The 17,689-nt window shown below is 38.8% G+C and overlaps 1 protein-coding gene across 1 annotated transcript in view; it reads right to left on the bottom strand.

The window, feature by feature from the left end:
- Positions 1 to 17,689, bottom strand: part of npas1 (neuronal PAS domain protein 1) — a 51,720-nt gene that overhangs the window by 8,212 nt on the left and 25,819 nt on the right. Inside the window, exons 4-8 of the mRNA XM_079823542.1 lie at positions 15,348 to 15,415; positions 13,466 to 13,555; positions 2,441 to 2,615; positions 804 to 916; positions 138 to 334 (exon numbers count right to left, since the gene is read on the bottom strand). Coding sequence (XP_079679668.1) covers positions 138 to 334; positions 804 to 916; positions 2,441 to 2,615; positions 13,466 to 13,555; positions 15,348 to 15,415 — 643 coding nt within the window. The remainder of the gene's footprint in view (positions 1 to 137; positions 335 to 803; positions 917 to 2,440; positions 2,616 to 13,465; positions 13,556 to 15,347; positions 15,416 to 17,689) is intronic.

Genomic DNA, 17,689 nt, shown 5'->3' with positions numbered 1-17,689 from the left:
TCGTTAAAATAGGGCCCATAGTATTAATGTAATAACATATGGTACACATTATTGTTTGCAATCATTTTAGGCAAACACTATGGCAAAGGTAGCTAGAGACAATGTAACTGAAACTGAAAGGCATGCTGGGAGGTTACCTGTTCTCACAGTAGGAGATCTGCAGGTCCATGTTGACACGGAAGACAAACATGTTACTTTCCATGCGCACCTCATTAAGTGTGGAGGGCGGAAGCGTGTGAGCCAGAGCAACCAATCCCATTGGCCGATGCAAGGAGCGGGAGGAGCCTGGCACCAGGGCTGGCCGACACCGAATCCGACCTGTCACATGAATCACCTGAATTCACCGGAATTAAATGAGCAGTTCAGTTTATGAAATCATTCAGTCACTCACAGCACAAACTATGCAAAAGCAGCAGCCCTTCCGGCGTACTCAGTTGTTTTCTTTCACTCCTTCAAGTGAACTATATTAGTGGACTGCTGTAGGGAATAGTGAAAGTATAGGGGGCGATTTTGAACACAGCCATAGTTTTATATGTGACCAAAAGCATCCAGTGTGATGGAAAAGATATTAGAACACCTCTTCATAAAATAACCTATCGCTTTGATGAGCTACAAATGTTTGCGCTGTTCTGAACAGACGCATTAACAGACGTTTATTCAAATTAAGACTCTTAATCGCACTGAATTTTTGCACCGAACATTCATCTTGGTGTGAACAGTCCTTAAAACTACACAAGAAAAGTCTTACATTTGTACAATTAACAGTCCTCACACATGTAACATGTTCCATATGAAGAACTCACTTTATAGCCCGAGGATTTAATGTGGAGGCCACGCTTAGTGAGGGTGGATTTCATCCGAATGAAGAAGCCACGTTCTGAAAACTCACTGACTGGAGAACAGGGGCTGGATGGTGCTACAGGGGAAAACACACAACACAAAATATATCCACCTTTTGAACCATATTTCACTTTCCACAGATTTGATATAACAACAAAAAGTAACAACTGGACAGCCAGCACACATAACAATTTTATGTTTTGGCAAATTCGAAAGAATTTTTACGATCTTATTTGTACGTTGTTGTACAATCTGCTTATGCTCCAGTGAGGGTTAAAGGGTTAGTTCACCCAAAAATTAAAATTCTGTCATTAATTACTCACGCTCATGTCGTTCCAAACCAGTAAGACATCTTCAGAACACAAATAAAAATATTTTTGATGAAATCTGAGAGATTTCTGTCCCTCCATTGACAGCTACGTAACTACCACGTTGACGCTTCAAAAAATTAAGAGAGATTGTAAAACTAATCCATATGAATTGAGTGCTTTAGTCATTATATATATATATATATACACACACACTGATCAGCGAACAAACCTCATTGGTTCTTGCTGAAGCTCAAATGTGTTGTGTAACACATGAAAATAAACCTCATTGGATCTTGCTGAAGCTCAAACGTGCTGCGTAACACGAGAATGAACCTCATTGGTCCTTACGAAATTTCAAACGTGCTGCGTAACACAAGAACCTCATTAGTTCTTGTGGAAGCTCAAACGTACTGCGTAACACGAGAATGAACCTCATTGGTTATCGCACATCAAGCAAACATGTTGAACTTCTGTTTACCAAAAAAACTGATGTGTGAGAGTTGATGAATGTTTGTATGTGAATAAGAGCCTAAATTCAATCTGTTCATTATATAAAGCGATCTAGTCTCTTCAGAAAATTTGGACTAAACTGCTCAATTCATTTGGATTAGTTTTATGATCTCTTTATGAACTTTTTGAAGCATCAAAGAGGTGGTTGCGTAGCTGAAATCTCTCATATTTCATCAAAAAGATCTTTATTTGTGTTCCGACGATGAACGAAAGTCTTAAGTGTTTGGAATGACATGAGGGTGAGAAATTAATGACAGAATTTCAATTTTGCTTCAGTTTCTTTTTCTTGAGTTCAGGTTGGTGTAGCTCAGAACCAATGTTGAGCAACAATGCAGGCAATAACTATAATTTAATTTTTTTCCTGTGGTCCACGTAAAATGTTTGTCAAGGTTTTTTGCACCCAAAGCGGTAGTATTTTAGTTTTTCATGATCATTTTCCACCCTCTCTCTGACTCTTAGAATTAAACTAGTGTTTTTTGCTGCTAGGCTTTAAGCCTTCTATGCAAATACCCTCTGAAAAATGAGAAAACACAGAGCAGCTGGTCTTCTACCCAGGATCAGCACAAGATCTGATGGGTTTTGGTCTGCCTACACCGAATAGTGTATGTGGGTGGTCATGTGCTAAAATGCATGCATCTTATTGATGACAAAAAGTTACTGCTGCGCAGTTTTATCATGTGATTTGAGTTCTGAACTCAAATCAGCAAGTTATAGTATATTTTTAGAGTCTTGAGGAAAAATATAAGTTAAATAAAGCTAGACCTCTGATGGCGTGTTACCTGGTTCTGGAGTGCCAGCAAGTGAGGATGTGGAGGCGGAGCTTGAAGCACTCTCATGGGACGTTTGACAGCCTGCCTCGGCCCGGAGGTGCGGCCTAATGCCAAGACGCTCTGCCATCTCCACATGATCCGCAGGGTGGATGTAATCGAACACGCTACTGCCAGTCAATTCAACCTGAGCAGGCAGATACACACATACATACACATGCACACAGATCAATACAGAGTAACATTCATTTAAGAAACATGACATAGATTACGACATATTGGCTGGCAACCAATGAGAGACCTTGAAAAAAAAAAAACAAGATCGTCTTTAGCTATTCCTAGCTATTTGTAATGCGCAAGTGTACACAAGCACACACATATTCCTAAAGCCGTACACGGGGGAAGCAAACATCAGAGAGAGAAAAAAGCAATGCTACACATTAAACATTAATTATAGTGTACCATGACCTAGACTGAAAATTCTACCTGCTGCAGTTTACAAAACGTACAAGAAACTCAAAACAGGCAAACTTCATAAAACTTAAAATCACCAACCATGTATATACTTAATGTTATAAAAATGAACCAAAGGAAAACATACAAATCGTTCTTAAAGGAATAGTTCAGACAAAAATATAAAGTTCTGTCATTTACACACCCTCATGTCATTCAAATCCATTTTCCTCCTTCCGTGGAACACAAAAGCATTTCCAAGCTGCTCTTTACCATACAAACAAAAGTGGAAAAGGGACCAAGATGGTCAAGATCTTTTTGACTCCAAGGCCCCCCATTGTTCACTACAATATTCAGGGGCCCAACATTCCTAGTTTCTGTCCATTTAATTTACAGAAGAATTTTTCATTTTAAGCTTCGCACTCTTTTTAACCAATGAATTTACATGACTCTTCCAGATGTTCATGATTTATTGGATAAGAACTAAGAATGAGGATTTAAATATTTTAGTCAATTTCTACATGTAAAATGTAAGAGTTTGGCTTAACTCGAAAAATTTATATTCATTATAAAAATGCCCATGGATTTTTAAGATTTCATTAATTCACATGACTTCTCCAGGTCTAGAAATCAGACTTTTAAAATATATCCAAAGATCTTCAAAAATTCCAATGCCTCTTTTGGACCGACTTGGTCCCCTTTCCCCTTTTTGTTTGTTTGGTAAGGAGCAGGTTGGACATGTTTTTGTGTTCAACAAAGAGGAAAATGGACTACACATGGTTGGTGTGTTAAGTTTTATAAAGCTCACCTGTTTTGAGTTTCTTATACATTTTGTAAAATTCATTTTTTTTAATCATTAAAAATGTAATCAATTTTATCTTGAGGCACCCTTGGAAGTTTGCTGTGCCCCCCTAGTTGAGAAACTCTGTCCTATGAAGCATGAAGGAGATTTGACAGCAGTGACAGAAGGGGGGAAAAAAAATCATTTTCATATTATTTTGCACGTTATTTGTATGACTTTAACTGACTTCAGGAATGATCACATGAACTTTTATGCTACTTTTAAGGGGGGGGGGGGCTTTCTTTGTATGAAAAAAGAGCAGCTTGGACATTCTGCAAAATATATCCTTTTATGTTGCACAAAAGAAAATGGCATACAAGTTTGGATCGACAAGATGAGTACATGATAACAGTTTTAAATATTCCCTTAACAACTTACTTAACTAGTAAGGGTGAACAAATGGTGCAATTTGCATTTCTGTGACTCCTGGATCTATAAAAAAGTAATCTGTGTGGGTCAGATTTCATTCTACAGTATCTTGATAAAAGGCCGGTTTCTCCCTCACACCCTTGTCTGTGGGACACAGCCATTTATTATGGGATTAGATCCATTTACGAAGGGATTTTAAAGGATTTTCCGCTGGCCGTCAAGGACACTAATGTGTGTGTGCAAGGCAGGTTGCATGCAAACAGAGGGAAGAGCAGAAAGGAGACGGTGGATGAAAAGCCGAGCTGTGTAATTGGGGATCAGTTGAGGGATGAATTGAGAAGAGTCTGGGGGTTTTAAGCCTGTGTCGGCTAATTGAGAGGTAAAGGTGGAGGTAAATCCAGCAGACAGGTGGTCTGACTTGGAAAACTTAATCTTCTCCACAATGCCTTGGAGAGGGTTGTTTAGCTTGTTGGAGTGGCGTTGACGGGATCTCAGATGTTTGGAAGCATGTAGACACCAAAGCTGCGCGAGGGAGCTTTTGGGACACTGGGTCTGTAAGAATGATTGTAGTCATAATTGGTTCCGAAATCCTCTTTAATTTAACCTGCAGATTTAATTTAACCTGCATATTATATATATATATATAAATAATCAATTTGATTGATTTATAATAAGCGAGATGCTCGCTTTCGTTCTAGACGGTGTTAGGTGGTTAGTTGCTTACTCTTATGACACATAGCAACACAGCTAAAGTATTCCTAATATGTTTGACCTTTTAGTGAAAGGGACAAAATATGCTGTAGGTGGCATTAATGTCGCAGAAACTACATGCTTCATTGGCTGAGGACACACTAATCTAAATCAGAGACAACAAATAAGAAACACCATGGCAGGTGTCAATTTTAAATGTATGCCAGAAGAGTTTTTTTATTATTATTAAGCTTGGGTATGCAGAGCATTCGCAGCTTATATGGACCACATATATAGAAACATTGTGCATCTTACTGAGATTTTTTTTTTTACATTTCATTTACCTTTTTAATTAAAATTACCCATTGTATTAATTTCATTGCGTATTTAAGTCCTGAGTCACCAGCATTGTTTCCCATTTTGTTTTTGTTCCATATGTGCACATGTGCAAAATGATTTTTGTTAAAAAATACATTTCCTTATGGAGAAAATGAAACACTATGAAAATCGTTTCAGTTATGACCTTTTCCATTTTGTTTTTAAGAGGCTATGTCAAGTCAAAACAGTGAAACTTTAAAAAGTACATCTCGAGACACATTTTGTTGCTCTCCATCTTGCCGTTTTGGAACACAACACGTCCTGTGTGAATGGCTCCTTACTTATTCTGTGGTGTTGCTCAGTAAGTGTGGTGACCTGTAGTAGCGTGTCAGGGGCCGTTCACTGGACACGTTCTTGAATTCAAAATCATCTAGAGGCAGTGAAATGGAATAGAATGCATGTGACTTTTAAGCTTAAATGTGTTTATCTTGACACAGTAGTGCTCATTATACAGCACAGAAAAAACGTCACAAGCTTTACCATTACAGGCAAAATTATAAAACTAGCACAACAAAACTAGCCCAATGACCAATCAAAACCCAATGGCCAATTCCACGAGAAAACCACAGACTTGGCAACACTGACATATATTGACATATATAATTCTATTAATTAACTCTTTCCCCGCCATTGACTGAAAAGTCCATCATTTATGAGACAACGCTTCCCCGCCATTGACACTTTTATGTGGAGTTTGTGAATTTTATGGCTTTCTGCGTTTTCTTCTGAATCTTCAGATCAAAAGACATGAAGAAGAAGCAGAAACAAGTGATAGCATATGCAAGCAGATGCAAATGTAAAATAACGCGATCATCAACATTAAACAGCATATAAATCAAAACTGCCTAGCGTCACCGAATGAAATGTTGACCCAGAACGAGGAATAGGACTGTGAAGCTTTGGGGGTGTTGATGGAATTGATCTACTCCATTTATGTTCTGATCATCATTCTGAATCTGATTCAGAACTAGTCTTTGACAAAAACGTGTTTTTCTCAGCTGTTTTTATGGAAAATACCCCCAGTCAAGTGTTGATAAAACAAAAAAATGCATGAAGCTTTTGTGAAAATTATCAAAAAAACTTTTTTCAATAACGCTGGCGGGGAAAGAGTTATTTACACTATATTGGCAAAAGTTTTGGGACGCCTGCCTTTACATGCACATGAAATTTAATGACATCCCATTCTTAATCCATAGGGTTTAATATGGAGTTGGCCCACCCTTTGCAGCTATAACAGCTTCAACTCTTCTGGGAAGACTTTCCACAAGGTTTAGGAGTGTGTTTATGGGAATTTTTGACCATTCTTCTAGAAGCGCATTTGTGAGGTCAGGCACTGATGTTAGAAGGCCTGGCTCGCAGTCTCTGCTCTAATTCATCCCAAAGGTGTTCTATCGGGTTGAGGTCAGGACTCAAGTTCGAGTTGTGCAGGCCAGTCAAGTTCCTCCACACCAAACTTGCTTATCCATGGCTTTATGGACCTTGCTTTGTGCACTGGTGCGCAATCATGTTGGAACAGGAAGGGGCCATCCCCAAACTATTCCCACAAAGTTGGGAGAATTAAATTGTCCAGAATGTCTTGGTATGCCAAAGCATTAAGATTTCCTTTCACTGGAACTAAGGGGCCAAGCCCAACCCCTGAAAAACACCCCCCACACCATAATCCCCCTCCACCAAACTTTACACTTGGCACAATGCAGTCAGGCAAGTACCATTCTCCTGGCAACTGCCAAACCCAGACTCGTCCATCAGATTGACAGATAGAGAAGCGTGATTCGTCACTCCAGAGAACACGTCTCCACTGCTCCACAGTCCAGTGGCGGCATGCTTTACACCACCAAGTGCAATGCAAAGCGTTGGATGCAGTGAAGTAAGGCTTGGATGCAGCCGCTCGACCATGGAAACCCATTCCATGAAGCTCTCTACACACTGTTCTTGAGCTAATCTGAAGGCCACACAACGTTTGGAGGTCTGTAGCTATTGACTCTGCAGAAAGTTGGTGACTTCTGCACACTGTGGGCCTCAGCATGTGCTGACCCCGCTCTGTGATTTTACGCTCAGTTGCTATTTTTCCCAATTGCTTTCACTTTGTTATAATACCACTAACAGTTGACCATGGAATTCTTAGTAGTGAGGACATTTCGACTTATTGCACAGGTGGCAACCTATCACGGCACCACGCTTGAATTCTCTGAGCTCCTGAGAGCGACCCATTCTTTCACAAATGTTTGTAGAAGCGTCTGCATGCCTAGGTGCTTGATTTTATACACCTGTGGCCATGGAAGTGATTGGAACATCTGAATTCAATGATTTGGAGGGGTGTCCTGATACTTTTGGCAATATAGTGTATAAATCCTTATATTTTATAATTTCATAATTACCTCTATAAAATTAACATTGTAACAACCATAACAAGAACCCAAAAGAACGATGTGTTTGAAAATCAGACATCAGTAGAAAGGCTCTTCAAAGAACCAGAGAGATGTTGAAAGACGAATGAGAAATAGAAGAAGTGAGAAAAGGTTGTTGGTAAGTGTTAAGAAGAGGGTTAAGAAGAGAGGGGGGAGAGAGAGAGAGCAGGAGAGAGCAAGAGAAAGACATGATATAAATAATAGCTAGGATTTAATATGTATGAGGCGTCCGGGCAGTTGTCCACAACACTCTCTCAGTCTGCTTCTGACTGATGGGAGAGGAGCAAGAGAAGAGGACGAGGAGGAGGAAGAGATGGGGAGGAGGCAAGGTGATGGGTCTGCATACTAATCAGCCAAGGATCAATTTCCAACCCCATACGCCCCTCCACATTTCCCAGATGGTGTGGCTTTGGCCGTAGAGAGGAGACGAGAGGCTAAGCTCCTAGACCTCCAATCTAGGCCTGAAGCTTTGGCTTCTGTAGGGCAAGCAGCCTGGAAGCAGGCGTATCATCCTGCTTTCAAGGTTCCTGACCCTGAGTAATCCGCCTAAGGAACCCTACTGTCTTTTGAGAGGTCACAAGGATTAACCAGAATGGATGGCTCTATCTACGATGGCGTGTCATGACCTCTGACACAAGGTAACAAGTGGGGTCATGTGCTTACAGTTAATGTATTTCCTCCTGTGTTGACCTCAGAGACCCAGACAGAAGCCGGAGTGAAGGACTGTGGTCATGTATACTCTACCAGAAAACAATAGGGTACTGCAGTGATGACATATTTTTGCAGGCCAACCTGGAAGTTGGCATCACGCTGGTTCCCTAGACAAAAAAATCAATAGGATTTTTCTATTGGCCTTTGGACTATCACAAAAAATAAACAAAATACTGACACATTTTGTCTGTAATATAAGATAATTTTTGCAAATGAACATTAAAGGACTAAATACAATTGCCATAAATAAACCTTAGACTATAAACAAACTACAAAACGGTTGCTCAACTTCATCACCACCACTAAGCTTCCGACAACTCTTTTAGTCTTTATTACAAAAACAAACAAAAAAACTTTTCCCTGAAAGTCTGAGATATAGTAGTTTGTAAGAACGCGATTATTTAAAAAAAACAGCGCTGTGAAAATGAGTAGATTTGACCCGTTTGGCTGATGACGTTTAATGTCTCAGTCAATCTCTGTAGTCCCATTTAGCCACTTGTTAGCAACCACCTTTTTTAAAACACGTAAAAGCATACTTGACTGAATTGTTTCTCATGATTCTAAACACCTTTTGATTCTTAGGCTTAAATACTTTTTAAATTTTGTATACAAAAAAGGTAATAAAATATTATATTTAAATAAATATTATTAGGGGCCAAGCACTGAAGGTGCATAGGCACCTATTGTAATGGTTGGTGTTCTTATTATATTATTCTTCTTCCACTCTGGAAGTCTATGGCAGCCCATAGAAAGTTGTGAAATTTGGCACACCGATAAAGGACAGTCTGACCTGTCACTATAGCAAATTTGGGGTCTCTAACTCAATCTCTCAGTCCATATTTGCACTCATGTTTATGCTAATAACTTGAAGGGCTAGAAACAAAATGTGTCATTTTCCGTCAATAAAATTCCGCCATTTAGAATTTTCAGAAAAACATTTTTCGAACTCCTCCTAGGCCGTTGCTCTAATTTTCACTAAGATTGAGCCAGATCATCTCCAGACTATGCTGACAAAAAGTTATGGAATTCAAGTTGATTCGTCAAACTATTCTTGAATAACCCACAAACGAATTCGACACAGAGCATGCCAAAATGGACCTGAGGCTGTATCTCCACAACGATTTAGTAAATTCTGACCAAACTTGGTGTGTGTTATGACAACCATGACCTGCGGCTACCTGCACAGTTTAGGCCCAGTGCCACCTAGTGATCCGGAGATATGAAAAATGGCTCTTTTTGCTTAAAACTTCTGAACAGTTTGTTCAAAAATCTTTAGATTCGGTGCAGCATGACGAGTCGAACGATAGCCAAATTTCCCAAATCGGACATTTTGAATTTTGACGTAAATTGCTATATTTTACAAACGCATTGGCGTATCGTTACGAAACTCGGTATGTGTCTTCAGCATCATGCCCTGACAGTACTCAAAAAAGTTTCGGGGCAGAACCACCTTGTGGTCACAAGTTATAATGAAATTTCAAAACATGCAAATAGCTTTTGATCAAATTAACCCATTGTAATGATCCTAATAGATTCATTGGGTCATGCCGATAACATGGATACCAATTTTGCCATAGTCTTATAGGGCGGTAGTGGCTCAGTGGTTCATGTAGGTTGTCTACAAACTGGAAGGTTGGTGGTTCAATCCCCGGTTCCACCTGACCAAGTGTCGAGGTGTCCATGAGCAAGACACCTAACCCCAGCTGCTCCCGACGAGCTGGATGGCACCTTGCATGGCTGACACCGCCATCAGTGTATGAATGGGTGAATTTTGATGCAAGATGTAAAGCGCTTTGGATGGCCATGTGTCTGTTGAAAGCGCTATATAAATGCAGTCCATTTACCATAGTCAGCTGAACTTCCTGTCCGCCATTTTGAAAACCTACTTTTTCAAACACCTACTTTTTCTAACTCCTCCTAGACCGTTTGTCCAACTTGTTTTGTTCAAATTCTCAAGGTGCATCAAATCAACGAAATGTCTGTGCTTCATACATCACTGCACTACTGACAAGACAATGGACCGTTTTTTTGCCTGCGAAATTTCACCAACATTTTGCTAATGTGATGCACCTTTAGAAGGTAGTTCCTTGTAAGCAGCAAGTCTGTTGTGCCTACAGAGCTTTTATTTCGCTGTGGCCTGTCAAATTAGAAAAGAATCATTTGTTTCTGGACAGCCGGATAAAACAAAACTTTTTCTGAATATACCTCCTGCTCGTGCAGGTATTCAGGGATCAGAACTTGTCAATAATGAAACAGCAAGACGCCCATAAAAGGGTTGACCACTCACAATTCTGCTTGTTTTCCTCAACCAATCAAACTCATTCACATCTATTTTCCCTCCTAAACTCACTATCTGTCCTCCCATCCCCCCTCAGACCCTTCCGAGAGTGTGTTTGTGTGTGTGTGTGTGTGTGTGTATTCTTTTTTGCCACACAATCAATGTGGCTTTTAAGATGTCTATCGATTTGTTCCCGAGACAGACCTCGGCTCGCTGGAGCGACGCTTTGATTGCTGTGCGAGTAATTACTGTTATTATTTATGCATCTGGGTGAAATGGCAGGACTTAACATTCCCTGTACAAGAGGCCACAGGCAATCAACAGAGAGAAAGCACCTGGAGAGGCGAGAGGCTCAAGAGAGGAAGAGAGCTGGAGAAATGAGCACAGGGACACAGGGAAATTCACAATCCGCAAAAAACACAATCACAGATGAAAGTATATCGCGGGTGTTTTATAGCTTAAACTAGGACTGCCAATCGAATTAGTTACAAGATGTCAATTAATTCCATCAAATCACAATAATTGCATATTTCAATATTTGTCCAAGTTAGACACATATTGATCTTTCACAGTAAAAGTGCTTCATCAATTTTTTTTTACAAAAAAAAAACAATACTAAAATGTATAATACTGCGGTTAATAATTGTATCCCTTAACACTCATCTTTGATAATCAAAATGACATTTAAACGTTCTTTCCTGTGAAAATAATTTCTTCATGCCTTAAAATAGCTTGAATGTAACTCTTCACCCTTGCTTCATTCAATATACGTGGCCCCTTGAATATGCAAATTAGTCCCCACCTCCACTCAATCACACCAGCTCAAAATACCTGATCCACTTGGTCAGCTTTACTGTACTAAACGCTACACAATGGAAAGTGTAAATACTGGTTTATATTCAGCCATATATGTTTGAACCAGAAACTGATTCCGAAGAAGAAGAGGAAGAGCGAATTATACAGGCTCATCTACAAGCCAATGCATCAGAATGATGAGGGGTTTTATGCATCGCTCTCTACAACATCGCACACATAACGGTAATTGATATGATTAGCCTCTTGCTTGACTACGTTATCAAACAGCCAATCATGTGTCGGCTAATGTTACACAAACCATGTTCCCGTTCATCATCTCAGAGTCAGACAGCTGCCTTCTAATCCTCAGCTTCTTTAGAAATGCTTTGAACATCATAGAAAGTCAGTGGAGAATGACATATAGTTCATCATAACATCGTAATATAGATCATATACATAATTCACCCGCTATATTGCTATCTGTAGCCAATTTTTCCTGTCCATTCTTAAAGGGGTCATAGAATGACATTTTTGTGCAAGTTAATATGATTCTTTAGTGTCTAAATGAAAAGTTTGTAATATACTTTAATTAAAAATTCTCATTAGTATTGTAAGAAAACACTCAATTTACCTGGTCAAAACCAGCTCAGTTTTTAGCAAGTCATTTCAGTGTATGTGACTTTAAATGATAATGAGCTTTGCTCACCCCGCCCCCTCTGCTCTGCTCTGACCCGACACAACACCACAACACACGTGGAGTGTTGCCTTGACAACATTTGAGGGTATATTTTCGAGAAATAATGGCAACGGGAGTCTCTGAAGACACATCTAAGCAACCTTATCATTTTGAACCGGAGTCGGACCAGGAACAGATGACGAACCCATCGAAGTTCGAACAGGACATTTCTGAATGGTTGGTTAACGTCATGTCACTTTGATCTATCTTTGTACTGGCAGAGTAGCGTAGTTGCTATGTGTTTACTGATGTGTTAGTTCATTGACAGATTGATGTTATGTTATAAGATTTTTTTTTTTTACATTACTTCTTAATCAGTAACAGACACCGTTATAAACCATGTACAAAAGTAAGCTTAGTGTAGTGTTACCACGTTAACTTTATCACCCGAGTACACAGTTTGTAATAACAAACATAACGCGTTGTTCATTATAAACGTGGGATTATGAATTATATTGAGAACGTCATAAACAGAAAGCATGCCGTAATGTAACTTACCCTGTAAACTTTAGCCTCATTCATCGTGAAGTGTGCAAGCGATTTGCAAAGATTAATATAAAGGTTAATAAAACGTTACACTCACATCTTCGATCTTCCTGAGGTGCAGCAGGAACACGATCCTTTTTTCAAGAGCAGCTTATTAGCAGAACCTGCTTTATACTGACGCTCGTTTATAAAGCAGTCTGCTGAGAAATGATTGCGCAAACATTGACGTTGATCGGGGGGAATATTCCCTTCTAAAACAAAACTCAGCACTGCAGCCACTGGGTCTTCAGCAGTTCGGATTTAGGAACATCAAAATGACTGCTGTGTTCGTTATTACACCCAACAACACAACACCACAATCGCTTAGACGCCTTTCTGCTCCAGCTTATCAACAATGGCGGATTGATGACAGCTCGCTCAGGGCGGGTCTGTGTTGAAACACTGCTGTCAATCAACAATCTTAGGAGGGGCGTACACCGTGTAACGTCACACGGTCGGACGGCTCGATTTGAGACAGGGGAAAATATACAAGGAGATTAAAAAAAAACACTGGATGTATTTTTATCAATATAGGATGGTTGTGTACAGGCACTGCCAACACACATTTCCGTATAATCAACTTGTAAAAGTGCATGTACCATTCTATGACCCCTTTAAAGGTGTTCTTGTGCTCACTGTGGAAAAGCCCCGGCCCACACATTGACGAGATTGGTTACATGTTTGTGATGGTAGGGAAACAACGTTTTTGAGATGTTGCTGCTTTATACACAGCAATGGTTGTTGACTGATGAATTTGCAGTGTTATCAAAATAATTAGTTGCACTAAATGAACACATTCATTTAACAGCCCAAGCATAAAGTATGCTACAATGAGTAAGCGTTTTCGTCTCACCTGTGAAAGGCCAAGGTAGATGGACACAGTCTCTGATATATACAGAAATCTTCCTTCTTGACTGACCACGAACACAAATCCATCCAGAGACTGCAAAGAGAAAAAAAACACATCTGTAGCTGAAACTAAAGCTGTACGGTTTAAGCCTAAAACTCACACTTTTTTCCTGAGAAACACATACACACAGACCGACCAGTTAAATATAATATATATAATACACAACAGTTAAAATTATAATCAAGTACTTTACATGTGCTTTAGTATGTTAGTCAACACATGTACTTCTTAATCTTTAAAGCACAACAAAAACATTTAAAACTTAATTTGACATTACAAAGTGTGTTAAGAAACTGTACTCAAGTGTGTTAAGAGACTGTGCTCTCTTTTCAGTACACTTAAGTGGCCTTTTATTTCATTAATATTGTATTATATGCATGTATAGATTTAAAAAAAAAAACTTTTCAGATTTAAAGTGTACATGCAATACACTTAAGCACACTACTTTTTCACAAGGATTGTCTGTTGTACCTAAAGACGACACAATCACAGCCAGACAGAATATATCTGCTGTTTGATGCCACATGAAATCAATAGATTGAAATGACTTTCTTTTTCAGTTGATTTTCATTTTATTTGATAATTTTTTTCATATAGAGACCACTTGTAATGCCCGATCAACCCTGAACAAACAAAATCAATACTTCTGAACAAATCTCAAGATTTTTATGGAATCAAGCTGTAGACATAAACATCGACTTCAAAGCGAAAACAATATGAGGGAAGAATAAAATTGATTTAGACAGAAACCACAACAGCTTCCCTCGACTTCAAAATAAACTCTGGTACAGCAGAACTGCGGTTGGCAGATAAAAAGCATACAGTCACCCAATTAAAGGACTAATTTAAAGAATAATATTAATTGTAATAACACACAGACACAAGTGAAGCAGAGTGGGCACTTTAGTTGAGAACTGATGTTGTTGGGCCAGTAATTTATGCAAGTGACGAGTTCACTATGCAAATGAGAGTGGACCAGAATGACGGGAATGGTGGAAATAAAGCGCAATTATCTAGTTATTACTGACAAAGGACGAGACAAAGAATCATAAGGATTTTTAGAAGTGTTAATTTGATTTCTATCAGCGCCACCCCTCTTTGAACATTTTACATTTTTCTCAAGGTAACCTTCTAATAACTTTATTTCTCTTTTTAAGTCAGACAGCCAAATTACAGTAATGATTTACAAAAATGACACCAATAAGTTTGCACACAAGAAGACATTTATATATGCATCATGAATGGAGTTGCATTAGGTGATGCAGCATAATGCTGCATTTATTTGATACTGTAAAAACTCTAATATTGTGAAATATTATTACCATTTCAAATAACAGTTTTCTTTTTTTTGTTTTGAAATGTAATTCATTACACTAATTATTCAGTGTCACATGTTCTAATATGCTGATTTTCTGCTCAAGAAAGATTTATTATTATTATCAAACGTTATTATATTGTCAATATGATCAATTTCCACAAAAATATTAAGCAGCAAAAAATGTGATTCATTTTTTCAAGATTGTTTGATAGATAGAAAGTTCAAAAGAACAGCATTTATTTGAAATATAGTCATCTTTTGTAACATTATAAAATGTTTTTACTTTCAATTCAATGCATTTTGCTGAAAAAAAAAAAGAATTAATTCCTTTAAAAAACATTTTGCTTAACAGTAGTGTGTAAAAAGGCCCAAAATATCTAATAATCTGAAGAAAGAAATTAAATAATTGAAGTGATGCACATCACATGACTAACATCAATATCCGTAAATGCACATAAATCAAACTCATATTTACATATTTATTTTATTTAAATGAGTCATATTTACCTGCAGCAGATGAGCTCCCAGGTGCTGTTCAAATATGTCAGTGACCAATGAATGACTTGTTCTTCGCACTGCAAAATAGAAAAAAAGAAAGAAAAAAAGTCAAGAAAGCAAACACACTGTTCAAGAAGCTCTTTAAAGCCCAATCGTCTGTCATTTCTAAAACAGACAGATGAAAGTAAAATTAAGTATATTAATGCAATGAAACCCACAACATCTTAAACATCAATAAATCAGTTAAATTTGTCTTTTTTTTTAATTAAAAGTAGTATTACTGTGATGATATTCTCAAACATTTTAATAAGCATAAAGAAGAGTTCCAACGTCTTTAACAAAACAAAGCAGAACCATTATAATATTCTCAAACATAGACGCATCTTGACAGTCACCCTCTTTGGTTACTACAGGAGGAAACAGCAGATAATAGCACTAAGCAGCTGTTAATACACCCTCCCAGTTCTTTACTGGTATTTCAGAGAGACTATCAAATACAGCAAACGTCAGAGCCGCTGCGGTCTATTGGGCTGATAACACCGACAGAGACATGCTAATTCATCCTCAGCAAACAACTGCATCCTGGGCGGCCTGTCATCACAAAACAAACAAATTTACAAATCACACAAATGACATTCGTGGTGCATTTCAAACATGCCCCGCTCTGATCTTCCGCCGTGGAAGCCCAGTTGAAATTCCCTGCACTCACAGCAGGACGCGTGTATGTGTGTGTGCGTGTGCGGCTGGGATGCTTGTGGCAATCAATAAGTGTTTTGAGAGAGGATGACAGCGTTTGTCTGAGTTGCTGCTAAACGGGAGACAGACTGTGAGCTCACTTCTACAGTATAAACCTTTTTCCCGTGGTACTCCTGCCACAATACAAGTGTTCACCTGACAAAATACACACCTCCAGGAAATGTCTTTAGTATAAAGTATAGTAAACCTACAATTGAAAATACTCTCATTTATTCACCCACTTGTGAAAAACAAGTACACTTTAACATACTTAAAAAAGCCTCTTAGAAAGAGTACTTATATGAAATAATGTAATTTAAAACGGGTCGGGAACCTTTTTTGATCAGAGACATTTTTTCATTTTTGGTTAATGCATTTTTCTAAAAGAATAATATAATATTATACAAAAAAACATGTTTTTTTTCTAGAACATTTCAATAATAGTAACTTAATTAGGTCCATAGACAACTAAAAACAAACAAAAATAAGTTGCAATATGGAATTAATTGGATAGGGCTTTTACTGTGAGGTTGAGTAACCAGCTGAGGAGCATAAATCCTCTTCGTGTGTGTGTGTGTGTGTGTGAGTGAGTGAGTGAGTGAGTGAGTGAGTGAGTGAGTGAGTGAGTGAGTGAGTGAGTGAGTGAGTGAGTGAGAGAGTGAGTGAGTGAGAGAGTGAGAGAGAGAGTGAGTGAGTGAGAGACTGAGTGAGTGAGTGAGTGAGTGAGTGAGTGAGTGAGTGAGTGAGTGAGTGAGTGAGTGAGTGAGTGAGTGAGTGAGTGAGTGACTGACTGACTGACTGACTGACTGAGTGACTGACTGAGTGAGTGAGTGAGTGAGTGAGTGACTGACTGAGTGAGTGACTGAGTGAGTGAGAGAGTGAGTGAGTGAGAGAGTGAGAGAGAGAGTGAGTGAGTGAGTGAGTGAGTGAGTGAGTGAGTGACTGAGTGACTGACTGAGTGAGTGACTGAGTGAGTGAGAGAGTGAGTGAGTGAGAGAGAGAGAGAGTGAGTGAGTGAGTGAGTGAGTGAGTGAGTGAGTGAGTGAGTGAGTGAGTGAGTGAGTGAGTGAGTGACTGACTGAGTGACTGACTGAGTGAGTGAGCGAGCGAGCGAGTAACGCATAGTGTGTACATCGACTGTGTTTACGTCAACATCTTGGCATTTTGACATATTTCTGTCAAAATGTTTGTGTATTTGACCATTTAGGTGTGCAACCAAAGACAAAGGCTACTATGCGTGTTCCACTCGGAACACGTGCACAGAAAGCATCCTGTCAGGAGCGGATTCAGTTCTCTTTCTCAGCCAGCCATCTTTAGAATTTATCGTTTGACCTCCATTTTCCGCATATTTCTATGGCATCGCCGATGAAGAATAATCAGCTGGTAAATGTGGATGTACTTATTGTAGAGTTAACGAAAGTTATCATGAGCATTGTAATGTTTGAAGCGGATGTCAAAATAAACGGAAAGATCTTCATTTTTTGGTGAACAATTCTTTTAACATTAGAACACACTGAAAATAACATACAAGTACACACATAGATGAGTCCCTGCACCCAAACTACACACCCCAAAACTCAGCGGCACTTTAAGAATGGGGTCCCCTCACAGGAATA

Source organism: Gobio gobio (genome assembly GCF_949357685.1).
Source record: "Gobio gobio genome assembly, chromosome: 8".
NCBI lineage: Eukaryota > Metazoa > Chordata > Actinopteri > Cypriniformes > Gobionidae > Gobio > Gobio gobio.
Note: the sequence above shows the minus strand (reverse complement) of the source record. Positions and strands in the feature narration are given on the sequence as shown.